The sequence below is a fragment of the Neodiprion lecontei genome, chromosome 6, assembly GCF_021901455.1.
Source record: "Neodiprion lecontei isolate iyNeoLeco1 chromosome 6, iyNeoLeco1.1, whole genome shotgun sequence".
Classification (NCBI taxonomy): Eukaryota; Metazoa; Arthropoda; class Insecta; order Hymenoptera; family Diprionidae; genus Neodiprion; species Neodiprion lecontei.
The window spans coordinates 20,366,634-20,382,045 of record NC_060265.1 but is presented as its reverse complement, the minus strand read 5'-3'; the positions used below and the strand labels follow the sequence as shown (position 1 = coordinate 20,382,045).

Here is a 15,412-nt window from a genome sequence, read left to right as displayed (position 1 = left end):
TGGTAACGAAGGAGGAAAACCAACGAAATCACGGAACTAGCGCAACGAGCGAAATAGGCTGGACAAAGACTAACGCGAATTTACTCGTACGGCTTATTGTTAGTCGGGTTGCGGGAAGCGAGGAGTGTCTTTTGATGTTTGCAAAGTAGACACAATCCGCGAGTGGCGCGACGGTAAATACAATTTCTTCGAAAGGTTGGAAAAAGCTTGAGGGCACTTTTTATATAAGACGCGACAAAGCTTGAAGGAGATATAGCGCTATATTGCTACTACCCTTACCGTGGGATCGTTTCGTAGAGCCGTCACGCGTGACATTTCTGATGGAGCTGGCTTGGACCAGGACAGCTAGGTACCTAATATGAGTGAATCCTGAAGATTTGCGAGAAATAGTTTTCAAGGAGAAACACGTGGGAAGAAACATGTGTGAGACTTTTTTTTTTATCGTATCTAGGTTGACGACGAGACGATAAAGTTAGGATACCTACAATGTTCCAATTCATTTTTCGTGGGATACTTTATGCTCGGATCGCGTGAGGATGCGTTCAATCCTACACATATACTTCCATAACCCCAAACCCAGAAAGTTCGTCTTTCATTTATTTGTTGAAAGTGACTTGATAGGGTTGCAAAAGTCGTATCCCGCAGTATCGACACGATTTTATCAACGCTTCGCCGAAGATTTATCTTTGCACCCCGGTATACGGGGCAAAATACTTAGTAGAGGAAAAAAGATAAAGAATCCGATCCGGAGATTAATACAATGACAAATTGCTTATCGCAGTGATATCGATTTATATTAAGCTCGAAGAATGAAGTAAAAACAAATAAAACATCGTCCCAGTTTCCACCAGTATTACCCGAGAGTCGCGATCTTTTTACATTGATCACGTTGCAAGTGATTGGCTTCGTTTATTCCGTAGTAGCTACACATGCTGCCCTAAATAAAATTGTAATACCGTGCGTAAAATTTGAAAAAAATAAAAATTTCAAATAGATCGTTTACATAATAACTCCAAGTGACCGACCGTGATCCTTGATTTTAATCAGAGGATACGTAGCCAGATTTCTTCCAAGATGTTATAATGGGAAGAATGAAATTTTTCATCCTTCATAAATCTAGGTAGACAAACGGGAAGAAAAACGTCGAGACGTTCGATTTTTCCTCGGCGCCGCTGTCGATTATGGGCTGGATGGTTCTAAGTAGCTGATATATGAGTGGAGCTCGTCATTCATCAGATTGTCTGGTCGAAGAATAGGCCAGGAATATGTCATGTTCAGATATTACGATATTGAAGGATGCTATTCTTTTCAAATCACGCGTCAATCTCAGGACTCTCAACTGAACACTAAGTGAGGCCAATTTTATTATACCTCAACCGGTTGCTCAAGATCATTTCACAGATTAATCGAATAGGATTCCGTCGACTAGAATATTAAAAATCGCAGATTTTAGTGAAAATTTTCGTTCGTAAAAGAGAATTGTGAAGAAAACTCCACCTTGAGATAAACGTATTATCACAAAATTGATCGCGTTTTTCTCCTAGTTCGATTTTTCAAACATTTTTGCACAATATCTAGAATCGATTTCAAGTTTTTACGGAGTCTCAAGTAGATTGGGTGCTCGGACAAAGTCATAAAAATACAGTTTTTCATTTACCAAATAATAAAAATTCAAATTCTGGTAAAATTTTCCGTAAAAATGTAACCACTGTGTTATTTGTTTTTTGTTTTTCGTTTCGTCAGATCGTCGGAAAAAAAAATTACAAGTTCTGGAGGTCATCGATCGAGTGTAACTCAAAATAACAATGCAAAACCAAGCACAATATGTGACAAAGTTTACACAATTTCTTTCAAAGACCGTGCAAACATTAATAAACAGTTATGGCTGGAAAGAAAGTTCTTTTTTACTTTTTGGACCCTAAATAAAGAATGCGTAAAACGATATTTTTGTACTCGCGATCGGTTACTTGTAATTAATTTCAAAACAAAGAGTACATTTCCGACCTCTCCGACGTTCTCGTGTTCCTAATTGGATTCAAGTTCTCAGAAGTTCTCTCCAGTCAATCTCCGATAAGACAACGTCCGGTTCAGTCCAAATTCTTTCTTGGTAAATGAGTATGTTTATAACCAATTACTCACCGGCCGATGTTAGGCGCAGGAACCTCGCACTTGTGTTGCTCCGGCACAGTTCTCCACCTTCTCGCGAGCTTGACCATCGCCCCGGCATCCATGAGCCCATAGCCAAAACTGTGGCTGACTGCAACAGCAATGACACGGCGACGGAGTTACGTTAGGGTAAATAAAGGTTCTCTATCCTCGCTGTCTCGAAAAATCTCGTCTTGGCTTACCGTTTCGCCCAACGCCATTAGTGACCCAATCAGGCGCCTTAAGGTTCGCCGGTTTCGCCGTCCTAACGACGATGTGTTGCATGTCTCTCCAGGTCAGCCGGAGGTTCGCCTCCAAGGCCAAGGCGCAAATGCCGGCTGCCAGGGGCGCGGATGCCGAGGTACCGGTGTGGCTGCCGGTGCAGTGATGATGAATGTCGGTCGTGACCACCTGCTTTTCCCCGTTTGATCCCGAGCTGTAGGTCGTCGCCAGAGTCGAGGAGCAGGCCTCGCTGTACCAGGGAACCAATCCGTTCTCCGTTGCGCTGCTGATCGACAAGGTCCATATGCTGTTCGTGTACCCGTCGCAGTTACAGTTGTCGTGATCGCGGCCTCCGTTCCCCGAAGCCCAGACGAATATCGAGCCTCTGCCCTCGCGTCCCTAAAATCAGCACGATTTCCTCAACCCATGATGTGCAGAAAAATTGCTGGTTCTCGCATCGCTTTTCGCAGTGTCGATTTCCGGTCCAGGTTTGTTCGCGATTCAGAGGGATGAAACCGAATGATATCCTACAGACGGATCGTGTGGCACGCGTCGGTTAAAATGGACCCCCGTGCACATCCCTTGGCGTCATCTCAAGTTTCGCACGCCGTGTTTTATTTTTCCTTTATTTTTATTTATTCGCTTGATGTCGGGTCACGGCGTCCGCTCAAAAGGAACATTTGGCAACGACCAAAGCGTCGGGATTTTTCTTTACGGCGTGATACGAACGGACCTTAGAGACCTTTCCCCGGTTCGCGTTTACATGTTTTATCTGGTATTACGTACGGCACTACGGTATATTGTCAAAAGATCAGTGTCTGATCGGTCCCTGAATGTGCGGTAGAGAAAATGCCGATCTGCTACGAATACGTCAATGTAGGTATTAAACTTCACCAGGCAACGTTCCAAGTGTCGTCATTGAGATTTATACGATTGCGTGAAATGGTTGTTCGTATTTCAAACAGACGCGGTACCGCGAAACATCCATTTGGTATATTTATTTATGAATTCTATACAGTTGTTTGGTTATAATATTTCTTGTTGGAACAATTTAAAAACTTTACAATTTTAATATACGGTATAACGTTGCCGATAGGAGTCAGCATTTGCAGTTGGGCTATAATCGGATCGTACCTATCATTGAATTGGCTGCAAGTTGGAGTATGTCTCTTGAGAGTCTGAACTGTGTTGCCTATTAATCTATTGTTCCAGATTACTACGCAAATCCCATCTACAGGGGTTGAATACGTACTTAACCCGCTACATCGTAGATATCGCGTCAGGGTTTTCCCCAGGTTGTCCAAATAAGACTTTGCAGAACATAATCCTATCCAATATTCTACGTATACGCAACTGATTTACTCTCTCGCAGTGCAGGCTTCTCCTGCGCTATCCTCAAACATTGACAATTTCGCGGAGCGTGCAACGTTTTCGAATTGAAAAAAAAAGATCAAACCCGATTGTGTCCCCCATGCCATGCTTCAAAGTATCGCATAGTTTGCACGAACAGACTTGCGTGATGTGATCAAAGTGCAGTCTACTCATCAAGTGCAACAGACCCTGACTAAATTGGTTCAACGAAAATCGAAAAAAATTATAGACAGATGCGGTATTTGCACTCCAAACGCCATCGATTAATTATCTCGCTTTATACGTTATTTCGTAGGCAGTGCGGTATCTTGCAATCAAATCAAAAATGAATCGGAAACTCGGATTTTCACCGATCACCCGGCGTTAGTTTACACATAATGTTTGAAATATCGAAGTGTGCAAGCATGCATCGAGTTTGTGAAGAAAGTAAACAGGAAAAGCAAAGGTGTTGAAATTGTGATAAAGTTCGCCGATTGGTTGGCGCAAAGTTATACTTATTCGTACAACTTGTAACGAATCTTTGCTTTTGACATTGCGGAAGAAAGACTGGAAAAACGTTCATGATTATCGCTACGTATGACCAAACGACGCTTGCTCAACGGAAAAACGTTTCTTCTTTTTTTTTTGTCTATTTTTTTTCAAACACCAAGGTAATTTGAGAGAGAATTCCTGCAAGTATGTAAGGATCTTTTTCGAGGATACCGACGCACAGTGACGAGGCCAAGGATTCGGTGGATCTCACCACAGCTTATTTGGGATTCAGGAATCGCAAAACGCGAGCCTCGAACGTGCTGCACATATTTAAGCGAATTTTTCGCTCCCGCTGCCGTAATCTTTTCATCCTCTTTGAAACGGCCCGTGAATTGGTCGGCAGTACGTCAAGTCGGCGGACATATCTCGAATGAGTGAATTCTTTGGACAGAGGATGATATTCTCGCCGCGCCACGATGAACCGGATCTGAAATGCCATTGTCCCAGACTCATTGTTGCCGGTCGTATATCAACCAGCCGTGATTCTGATTAATAGTTCGGAAGAGGACAGTCTATTTTTCGCCATTCCTTTATATCCCGATCGAATACCAGAGTTTTTCTTTTGCTTTTTCTACCCATCACTGCTTCCGCGATACGACGCGCGACGTTTTATCACCGAAGGTTTGCCAAGTAGACATGACACATGATTGTGATCCAAGGTGTTTAATACAAGTCCGATATTTTATTGTACTCGCATCGATGCTAAGACCGAAGAGCCTCTCCTTGTAGGCAAGTCGGTGATTCGTTTAAGACTTTGCGATTATGTTTCGAATTCGATAACTTTGGAACGAATGTGCGGAGAACACGGTGCTGAAAAGGAACAAATTTTGAACGGGCATGGAAATCCACGCAACAATTGAACGCTGAATGGCTCGTTTGGTCAATGCGAGAAATACCCAATTGCAAGTACTGATTTCACTATCCAATCACGAAGACTATCTGTTTCTATTTTCTCAGTTAAATGCCGGTGTTGAAAGTAACGAGCCTCTTTTCAAATGCGAATTAAACGTTCTATGACGAAGCTTATTCCATTCTCACACATACGTTCTCCAACTGGTTGAAAAATGTTTCTACTTTGTCTTCATATTCTTATTTATTTTTTCTGCAAATTATAATCTCTGCCTGAATCGATTCAATATTTGTGTATAATAAATTTGTAAGAGAATTAAATACCTGTTGTCAGGGAAATGAGATTTAACAAAACTCGATCTATAATAGGTTCTTTTACAGTCTCCGGCATTTCGGTTGATAGATAGATGCACACAATGCACTCCAAGGTACGAATAAACCCGCAACTATGGAACTATTGAAAACGGCGTATGGGTATATATGTGGAATATAACCGATAGGAAATTAAGAAACTTGGAAACGTCTTTTGTGGTATAGAAACCGACGCCGCGCAGAACCAGAATCTGATAGTAGCTTACGATAATTGGCTTCGGAATCTGAGAAAAGTTATATTGAAGTCGGAGAAAACTCTGTGGCATTGACTAGACGTAGATATGAGAATATTCTGCAGAGAGGTGACCAAATCGTGGAATAGTATTTTCCCTCATACACATATTGAAAAGCCGGAAAGAATAATGGGAATTGAACTGCTGAATAAAATTATTCTCGGCTATCGGAACTCGACGCAGGAAGCCCGTTAAGAATTGATTTTTTTGAAACAACCCGGTTAGCACTCGAGAGGAAAAATATTCCCCGAATGAAAAAGGCCCGCGACCGTAGTGAGAAATAAAATAAAACATTGGGTTGCAGAAAATACCTTGGTGATACCCTCGATGAATGCTCTCGTAGCGAGTTCTCCGGGACCGTCAACGGTTTTCCCATCGTCGTCCGGACCCCAAGAGGCGCTGTAAATGTGGATGTGTTGAGAATTGAAGGCCAGCGATCTGGCTTCAACGGCGTCCGTAACGTCCCCGTCGAGCATTCGAACTCCTGGAGAAAATCGAAAAGAAGAATTCCTTTATATTTTTCCACCCTTACGACCGACTCGAGGAGGTTCGATCACCTTAACCGTTAACCGCAAGGATCATCGTAAACTGACCTCCGACCGAAGCATCGTACGCTACGCCAACCGCGCAATTAGAATTGTTAGCGACAGCTGCGACCTCGCCTGCACATCGGGTCCCGTGTCGATTACTGTCCATTGCATCGTACCTCGGCATGGGATCGTCGTCTTGCCCATTGACGTCGTAGCTGGCCTCCGGATCCTGCGATAAAAACGTAGAAAGTCGTTGTTTCATAGTGTCGAAGAAAGCGGTGTTTCTGCAGAGTACGAAAACTAGCGAATGTACAAATTACTGACGTAGTTCCTCAACAGGTCAGGATGATCTTTCTCGAGACCGTCGTCGAGAATTGTGACGACGATACCGGTGCCCGTGATGTCCTCGGCCCAGGCCTCCTGCACGTTCATGTCAAGCCCGTTGCCTCGATTCTAGACAATGAAAATAGGAGTGACATGATAAATTTTCTTACCAAGGTAGCTGCGTGGCCTTTACGGCAAGTCTTACTCACTAGGTACCACATCGCAGGCCACTTCTCGTCGTTGAAGGTCATCTGCATCGTCGGCGAGCTGTGTCTTTCAACGTAGTCACGTTTGGTCCGCGATTTTGACCGCTGTTGTTCGGCTCGGAGAACCCTATTGTCCCTCAGGAGCCGGGTGTGCACCTTCTTCTGTGGCTCCGTCGATCGTTTCGACACAGACCGGTGCTCCATGTGATACCAGTCACCCAGTATCTGAAATCAGAAATTAATTTTTCTATTTTGAGTAATTGCAGTCGTAAGCTTGAACACGAATAGAACTGGAATACACGAGTGTGTCCAATGGACGGACACGGTTATAGGAAAGAGCAAAAAAAGATGAATCGGAATTTGATCTCGAAACACACTTTCTTCATTGACATTCGTGGGTCGTACGTCTCGGAAATTTCAGCTTTATTATTCAGCTTATTTAGGTTTTCGTCTGGAACGCCTGCACTCCTCCATCTTCATGGCGTAATTTTTGGTCCTGATAACTCCACAGTCGGGTGTTACCGGATGACAACAGGGATCTAGCGGCGGTTCAGGCGGTTGCCTTTGTGTCGGACATTCTTTGATTTCCGGATGAGCTTGCGCGGTGCTTGTTTCAGTTATCAGGCTGGCGGCAAGTGGAGGCGTGCAGTGATCGCATCTGATATCATCGCGAATGGGGTAACAGCAGAAATGGGGGCGTTGATTTGTCGGTTGTTGCGACGGGCACTTATAGACACGATGACGAAATGTAAACTTTTGCTTTTTCCACTCCCCAGTGGGCGAAAACTTCTTGGACATTTTCTGCCGTAGCTTCGGTGATTTGGGACGATGTACTTTTCTTGGGAGAGGTTTCGGCGGCAACGGTATGCTCGTCTTCTCCGGGCCGCGCCACATTTCTTTAATGTTCGGCAATTTCGTTAACCTGTATTTCAGGGCCGACCTGTTCGGATGACAGTTGTCTAGGTCCTTCATGGTGAACTTGTCCTTCGGGATCGAATAGCTAAATGCCCCGCAGCGGTTCATCTCCGCGATGAATCGGTCCTCCTCGACTGGGACCCCTTTTTTCGGCAGGTTCAAATTTTCCGCGCACTCGTCTTTCAATTGAACGACACAAGGAGGTCCCGTTCCCTCGGAAGAAACGCAAGGTTTGAAGCCCTTTTTGTTTGTCGTGTTTTTGCTTTTACAGCCTTTCATTTTAGCCGGATAAGGCAAGTTCGATCCATCCGACGTGGGACACGATGTGGATTTACATACGTCTGACGGCGGTTCCGGCAAAAGTTGTCCTGGTTCTTTTAATGCTTTTTTTATCGCCCGAGGCGGACAAACCTTTTTAGTACACCTCTTCGGAGTGCACTCAGTAGATTGAGATTTTGCAAACTTGCACGTGACAGGATCGACGGGGGATTTGTTATGACCATGCAAAGCAGCCTCCTCTGGCACAACTTCATTTTTACGCATACAGTCTGAAAATATTTTCTTTTCATACGATGGCTCTCGTCTACTTGGCGTTTCTTTATTTACCGGCGATTGTGATCCGCAATCATTTGAATTCTGTGTCCTATACAACCTGCGGTGATCCATTATTGGGTTGTTGAGAAACGGCCATTTCTGATATGGAGCAATTTTACTCCCTAAATATCGGGAGGTTGCTAACGGACCAGCTTTAGGGAAGACATTCGTGTTATTCCAACCATAATTCTTCAAGGGGTATGTTGGACTGTCAAAGTGCTCGAATTTTAACGAAATCAATTTCTTTATATCACCCCAACTTAACCTCCAGACTCGATTTACGTCGGAAAAGTTGCAGTTAGATTTTAATTGGCTGGAATTTTGCTTTGAGACAAAATTTAACACGGTATTGATTATCGATGACGGATAACGACTGGTCATTGTAAACTGTGTATAGTTCTCCGGGATAGGTATTTGAGGTTGTCTCACGTAGTAGATGATGGCAGTTCGAAGAAGTTACACCCCCGAAGAATCGTCCTTTCAATTCAGAATAGCACTTGACGTGTGAAATGATCTTTTACAGGGTAGTTAAGCGTGTTCAGTGTTAAAATATTAAGATTAATTTGGGCTCTAAAGTTGCTATATTACACGGTTTTTTTGATTCGAAATAATGGAAATAATTTGTAGTCCTGATTTGTAAATTGCATAGGATGGTAGAATTAATGAAATCGTTCAATTTTATCGTGAGAAATTTCTATTGTTTCGGGAATTCGATATATAAGAACTTGGTGTGAACTTGCTCAGCCATGTTCATGTTCTTTTTTCTTCCCGGCAGTGAAGTGATAAAAGGATAAAATGTGTCAGAGTTGATGTGAGTAGGATTTTGGAACACGTGTAAGGTGTGGTAAAACAGTACACTCCTTGTAACTTAGTTTGTAACTTGTCCGAAGCTTGTCGAAGAAGAAATTCAATTTCACGCCAGATTCATCCGTAGAAACTTCAGGGATAATTGAAACAAACGTGAAAGTCGTAGGGGACGAACCTATCTTTTCATAATATATACTTGATTTTGTAATAAATGAACTTGAAATAAGTTTTGTACGTGATAATTTGATCGAACAGTGTTCATCGCATATATTTTAAAGCAACGACTGCACGGCGCAAACCATGGAGATTCAATACGTTTACGTGAAGCAACGCTCCCAGTTTGGGAAGCAATGCGTATTCGACAACTGGGGACCCGTAGTTGACGAGAATTTAAATCCAAACACGGAGTTGATGTCCGATTACATATTCAAAGACCCGTGTCATGCGGCGGTACAAAAATCCACTCAGCTGGCGCTTCATGAGGTTATATAAATGTCAACGTTTTGTCGTACGAAACGTGGTGACAAGGAACACGCCGCCGTTACCTTTCTCTTTACGATATTTAGATGCAGACCTGCAGCACGACTGTTAGAGACAATGGAATGAATCACACCGAGGGAGGGTGGCCTAAGGAAATAAATTTTCGAGACGAAGAAGCGACTGCCAGGTTCAGACGGAGAGTTGAGAAGGAAGACATTTGGGCCCCGAAGCTGAGGGCTCTAATTGAGGTACCTGGTTAATTCTATGCCTATGAAAAACCTCCAGACTTACGGAGCTCGGTTTTATTTTTTCGCTCGACTGCGGTACCGCCTTGATTCCCTTTTCCAGCCGATGGAGCACTACGTTCTACAAAACAACGCTGTAAACATTTACGAGAACTACTTTGATGACATGATACCGACGGAGCTGATGCTGCCCCTGGGCGTCAGGTTGGCTCTCGAGAATACAAGAAATAACCTCTCATCCCAGCGAATGTCAGGTGACTTTCAGAGTCGTATTATTTTCAGGACGGTGAACGTATACGCGGATCCGCAAATCAACGTCAGGCCTATCACAAGTCTTTCTTGGTCTCCGGATCATGGCAACAGATTGGCAGTCTCCTACTGCTGTATGGAGTTTCAGAAGTCTACAAACCTGAGTCCATACTCTTATATTTGGGACATCGGTAAATAAGTATAATCTATAGTTTGCTCCTACAGCTAAAAACCAGGTATGTAATTTTTGATTTTTCTCACTTCGCTTTGAAACATCCCTTTTCTTCTCCGGCAGAGAATCCAAACCATGCATTTATGGCGTTAAAGTCATTCTGTCCGTCGGTTGTTATTGAATTCAACCCTCGGGATCCGTCCATGTTAATTAGTGGACTAATGTCGGGCCAAGTGTGTAACTGGGACATCCGAACCGGCAATACGCCCGTCCAAATTTCCCATCTTCAGTACAGCCACAGGTAGACGAACTAAAGTTCAATTAGGTCGACTTGGATCTCGGGGGGTTTTTCCCTCGGGGAAATTTGATTTTATTAACGACGTTTCAACCGTAATGAGGAACCCAGCCAACCTTGCGCTCTGGATCAACTCGAAAAACAATGCAGAATTTTTCTCGGCTTCAACCGACGGACTGATGATGTGGTGGGACATCAGAAGGATCAGAGAGCCAACGGAGACGTTGGTTATGGATCTCAACAATCCTCAGGTCGGGGATGTTGTGAAAGCAATTGGAGTTTCATCGATGAACTTCGAGCCGACAATGGGAACGAAGTTTATGGTCGGTTTGGAAAATGGTCACGTTATCAGCGGGTCGAGGAAGGGCAAAAACCCAGCAGAGAAGTTGGCCCTACGGTTCAATTGTCACTACGGACCCGTGGTTGGACTTGATCGCAATCCATTCAGCCCGAAGAACTTTCTGACAGTCGGTGATTGGACGGCGCGTGTTTGGGCGGAAGATACGAAAGAAAGTTGTTTGCTCTCGACCCCGTGAGTTTGATAATTACAAAAACTTTTTCATCAGAACATTTTCAACAAGTAACGACCCTACACTTTTCGGTTCGCGTTAAACAAACCATGAAACTGGGTTCCTCGCAGGTTTTATAAGGAGCTACTGACTGGAGGTTGCTGGAGTACCTCGAGATACTCGGTATTTTACATAATTAATCTCGGCGGCGAGCTACAGGTCTGGGATATTCTCGTCGGGGTGGAAAAACCCGTAACAGTTTTGCGTCTCTGTGATGTTGGCCTGCGAGCGATCAAACCTCAGGACGAAGGGAAACTCATAGCAGTCGGCAACGTTGCTGGAAATGTTTACCTTATTGAGCCGTCGCAAGCTTTGACTACAAATGCGAAAAATGACAAGTCCTCGATGCTGTCCGTGAGTGTTCGACCGCGTTGCTTACTTACAAACTTTCATCGGGTCACGCGGGGGCAATAAACACACGAATCGTCCGACAGTATTTGGAACGATGTAGCAGATACGAGAAGGCTATTGATAATCGACTGAAGGAGGTAAGACTGATGCAAAGAGCTGACTACGATGCGGAAATCGAGCCGATACAGCCCAGCGGGAAAAAGGGAAGGGTTAAAGATAAGGGAAAGGAGAAAAAAGTACCAAAGAAGGACGATAAATCGGACAAGGGAAAAGATGCAAGAAAACGGGGCAATAAGGCCGACGAGAAAGACAAGAAGAAAAATAAGGGCAAGAAAGGGAAGGAATCGGCGGCTCTATTGGATGATCCGGAACTAACGGAAGCTGAGGTCCAGTATTATACAGCAATACAAAAGGTAAACACGTCGATTAGGAGAATTTCCTGACGATTAACGCTATATCGAGATATTGGAGACCCGAGTGTATTCGTATACTTTTTTTTTGCATGGTTCAAACCCATGCTCCTCTATTTCCATAAGTGGTGAAAAGATTCTCTGCGTTTTAGGAAATGGAAAAATACGCCGGTATCGTGGACCCGAATGAGGATGATCAAGGTCCGTCACCGGTTGAGCGAGGAAAGAAGAAGCGGGAAGAGAAGAAAGGTGATAAAGAAGGTGGTAAAAAGGGCAACAAAAAGTCTCCCCGAAGTAAAGAGAAACATCCAGAACCAGGTTACGTGATCTTGAAGAAGAAACCAGCGACGATTCAGGAGGCATATGAAGACCGTATTAAGCGAATGGAGGCGGCTGAGGAGGCACGAATAGCGGAGGAGATGGCGAAGATATCCGACGGAGAGGACTCAGGGAAGAATAAGACTCCGCGCAAGAGCGGCCGAGGACCTCGAGAGCAGAGATCGATCAAAAGGACGGTGATTAAGCCGTGCGACGAAGCGGTTGTTTGCGAGCCGAAGATCTGCTGCAAGGACGTTAAATCCCCGCGGCCGAAGAAGCCAGGAAAGGAAGATGAACAAACAAGAGGAGATCTATCAGCGGCTGACGTGAATCTATCTCAGACTAAGTTTAACAAAATAATCAGTAGATTCTCCGTTGACATAGCGCCACTCAAGGAGTACTCAGCTGAGGAAAAGCAGATAATTCTCAAGGAGAAGGACGCGAAACCAAAGGTCCTCGAGCATGAATTGCGACTAGCTAAGAAAGAAATCCGAGAGGATATCGAACGATTGAAAAGTGGTAGAACAACGCCGCGGCAACAGTTTCCAACGGTAGTTGAATCCACGCTTCAGGAATTGCCCGATGAAACCGACGAAGCTGCTGAAAACGCTGAGCAGAAAGCGACGGCCGGTCTTGACGACGAGCTTTTGGAGGTCCGGGACACTGAGGCAGAAATGGAAAAGCAGGTGGGCACCAAGAGAAAAATAAAGCCGGAAACGGTTGATCCGTGCTCGCCAAAGAAAGCCGTGACGTCGGTGTTTGAGGTCGTAGCGCCTCTGACGAAGACTAAGGTAAGGCCGGTCCTTCCGAAAGCGGTGAAACTGGATCTTGCCTACAAAATGCGGGATACGATTGAAGAGGTTTACCCACGCATTTCGGCGGCAGCGAACATCAAGATAGGGCCCCTCCCCGAACTAAGACCCCGAGAACCGACTTTGTCTGAGATCTCGGAAGACGAGGGGAAGAAAAAGAAGACAAGGAAGCAGACGAAAAAGGACTCGGCAGAGTGATAAGTAGAAGAAATCAGGTCTCTTGATGGTATACTTATATTGTTGTTTTTTTACACAACTTGTTTTTTTTTTTTGTAAAAATAAATTATAACCGCGAATGTTTTTTCAAATACGTCTTATAAAATTCCAGAAGTTGCGATCGTTTTCCACTTATCGTAAGGATGCGCACGTAAAGCTGTCGACGTGGTAACTTATATAGTTTAATTGCAATCGCCCGCTCCGCTATCGTCTGTGAAGTCAAAGTGCCATCGGCAGAGGTCACGTAACGGGTGATTTATTCAAAAAGTTAGTCCGCGTAACGGTCGTTCTCGCGATTTTAATCGGAGAACAAACTGGAGCCTGATTTTTCTACCGACATCAATTGCTCTCTCACCGTTCACGTATATGTATAATATACCGGAGATTGAAACGAAAGCAATTAGGCAAAAAAGCAGCCGCTAGTTGTACAGTGAAAATATTACGTCTCGTTAAGAGCCGCACGTACGAATGAGATGCAATTACGAGGAGGATTTGTACAAGCTTTGTTCGTAAAGTGGAAAATAAAAATTCTGGCATGCCAGTTCAGAGAGGAACACGACCAGCTAATGTAATAGCGGATTTCTCGTACGCGTTATAAGTACAGTCTGGCCTGTGCTGTTATCTCTAAGCTGATTAGTATAAAACACTAAGCGTATGGTCAACATCGTAAAATTTATTACTGCAAAGATTGCGTAATAATAAAGCAGTACGCAAATCGACACGCGACGCTGTGTAAAAGAAATGGTTGGAGTTTGCTAGCGAATACAAATAAGGTGTTATTAGTTTACTGTCACGTGTGTCTCGGTCGAAACCTGAAGAAGTCTGGGTATTGGCGAGTCGAGGATCGTTTCCTTTGGCGATGAAACCCGAAGAGATATGCAAAGTTGAAATGGCCGAGACTTTGAGCGAGTCTGGAAGCCTTAAAAGTCTGGAAATATCTCGCTGGAGTGACTCTCGGAAGCTTTTAGTCGTAAATAAAAATAAGTGAGGGTCGTGGAGGGTGCGCGAACCAAAGCTGTCTTTAGCGATCGGGGTACAACGCCTTGTAGAGGCGGTGAGAAATCTTAAAGACATTGAAAGGGCGTAACCGGAAGTTAATTACAGCAAGACAAACTGTTCTTCGCTACTTCAACGAGGCGAGTTCGTATCTCATGCGCGAGATTGTGGTGCAAACTTTGTAAATTTCAACTTGATCTTCGTGGAACATGATACCGTGCAAACAAGGGTAGAGATTTACCGTCGCAACGAAATCTGAAAAATAATATATTTTCTTCGTACTCATTCGAATGCACTGCTATGTCATGATGTCAATTTTTTATTACCGCCCAAATTTGTTGTTGGTAACAATAGGATTGTAGTCAATTGCGCCTTACTGCAATCAATTGGACTAATGATTAAAATGCAAATACCGAAATATAATTCATACACGTGCGTACTGAGCATTTCACTTATCGTACAACACCATTGTGCGACGAAAATTACTGATCAAGTCTTCGCGGCAGATGAGAATTAGCTTATTGAAGGAAGAAAACTTCGCAATTGTCTTTGGCGTAATGCAATGGTACGATTTCACTGTCATTTATCTTTTTAAAAGATGTCACGCGTCACCTTTACACAGCTTTCAATGACAGATATTTTGGTACGTACGAGTTCGTACACGACGCAATGTATTCGGTGTAAGACAATCTCCGTTAAACATCACCTTTGTTCCTGTTTTACACGTCGTTTGTGGTTTTCGACGTCTTGCCAGGCGCTGTGGTGACTTCGGTTTAAAAACAATGGGGATTATAGACGTGCAATATGTGTACTGCAAGACCAGGAACGAGTTTGGAAAGCAGTGTTCATTCAACTTAGACGGACCCATTGCCGTCGAGAACATTATGCCAAATCCACAATTTCGAAACGAATTCATACTCAGGAACCCGTGTCACGCCGTTTCGCAAGAATCGAGACAATATGCCGTTCATGAGGTTAGTTTTGCCGTTGCTCGCATTACAGGTTACGTTGCGAAAAAGGATAACCATGCCGAATTGAACATTTCTTTAGGCACAGACTGTTAACGTTCAGACGACAGAAAGAGGTATGCTTCATTCCGAGGGCGGCTGGCCGGCAAATGTTAACTTTGATGAAGAAGAGGCCACTACTAGATTCCGTAAACGTGTACTGAGGAGTGACAGTTGGGCTACAACAATGAAG

The 15,412-nt window shown here is 44.0% G+C and overlaps 1 protein-coding gene across 5 annotated transcripts in view; it reads right to left on the bottom strand.

Moving 5' to 3' along the window:
• LOC107223248 (furin-like protease 1) overlaps positions 1 to 15,412 on the bottom strand; it is a 140,029-nt gene that overhangs the window by 26,839 nt on the left and 97,778 nt on the right. For all 5 annotated transcript variants that reach the window (XR_006905129.1, XR_006905130.1, XM_046744459.1 and 2 more), the window contains exons 2-7: positions 6,787 to 7,008; positions 6,578 to 6,706; positions 6,317 to 6,482; positions 6,035 to 6,207; positions 2,349 to 2,766; positions 2,140 to 2,257 (exon numbers count right to left, since the gene is read on the bottom strand). Coding sequence is in view for 3 of the 5 variants with exons in the window: in XM_046744459.1 (XP_046600415.1) it covers positions 2,140 to 2,257; positions 2,349 to 2,766; positions 6,035 to 6,207; positions 6,317 to 6,482; positions 6,578 to 6,706; positions 6,787 to 7,008 (1,226 nt within the window). In the remaining 2 variants the exon portion in view is untranslated. The remainder of the gene's footprint in view (positions 1 to 2,139; positions 2,258 to 2,348; positions 2,767 to 6,034; positions 6,208 to 6,316; positions 6,483 to 6,577; positions 6,707 to 6,786; positions 7,009 to 15,412) is intronic.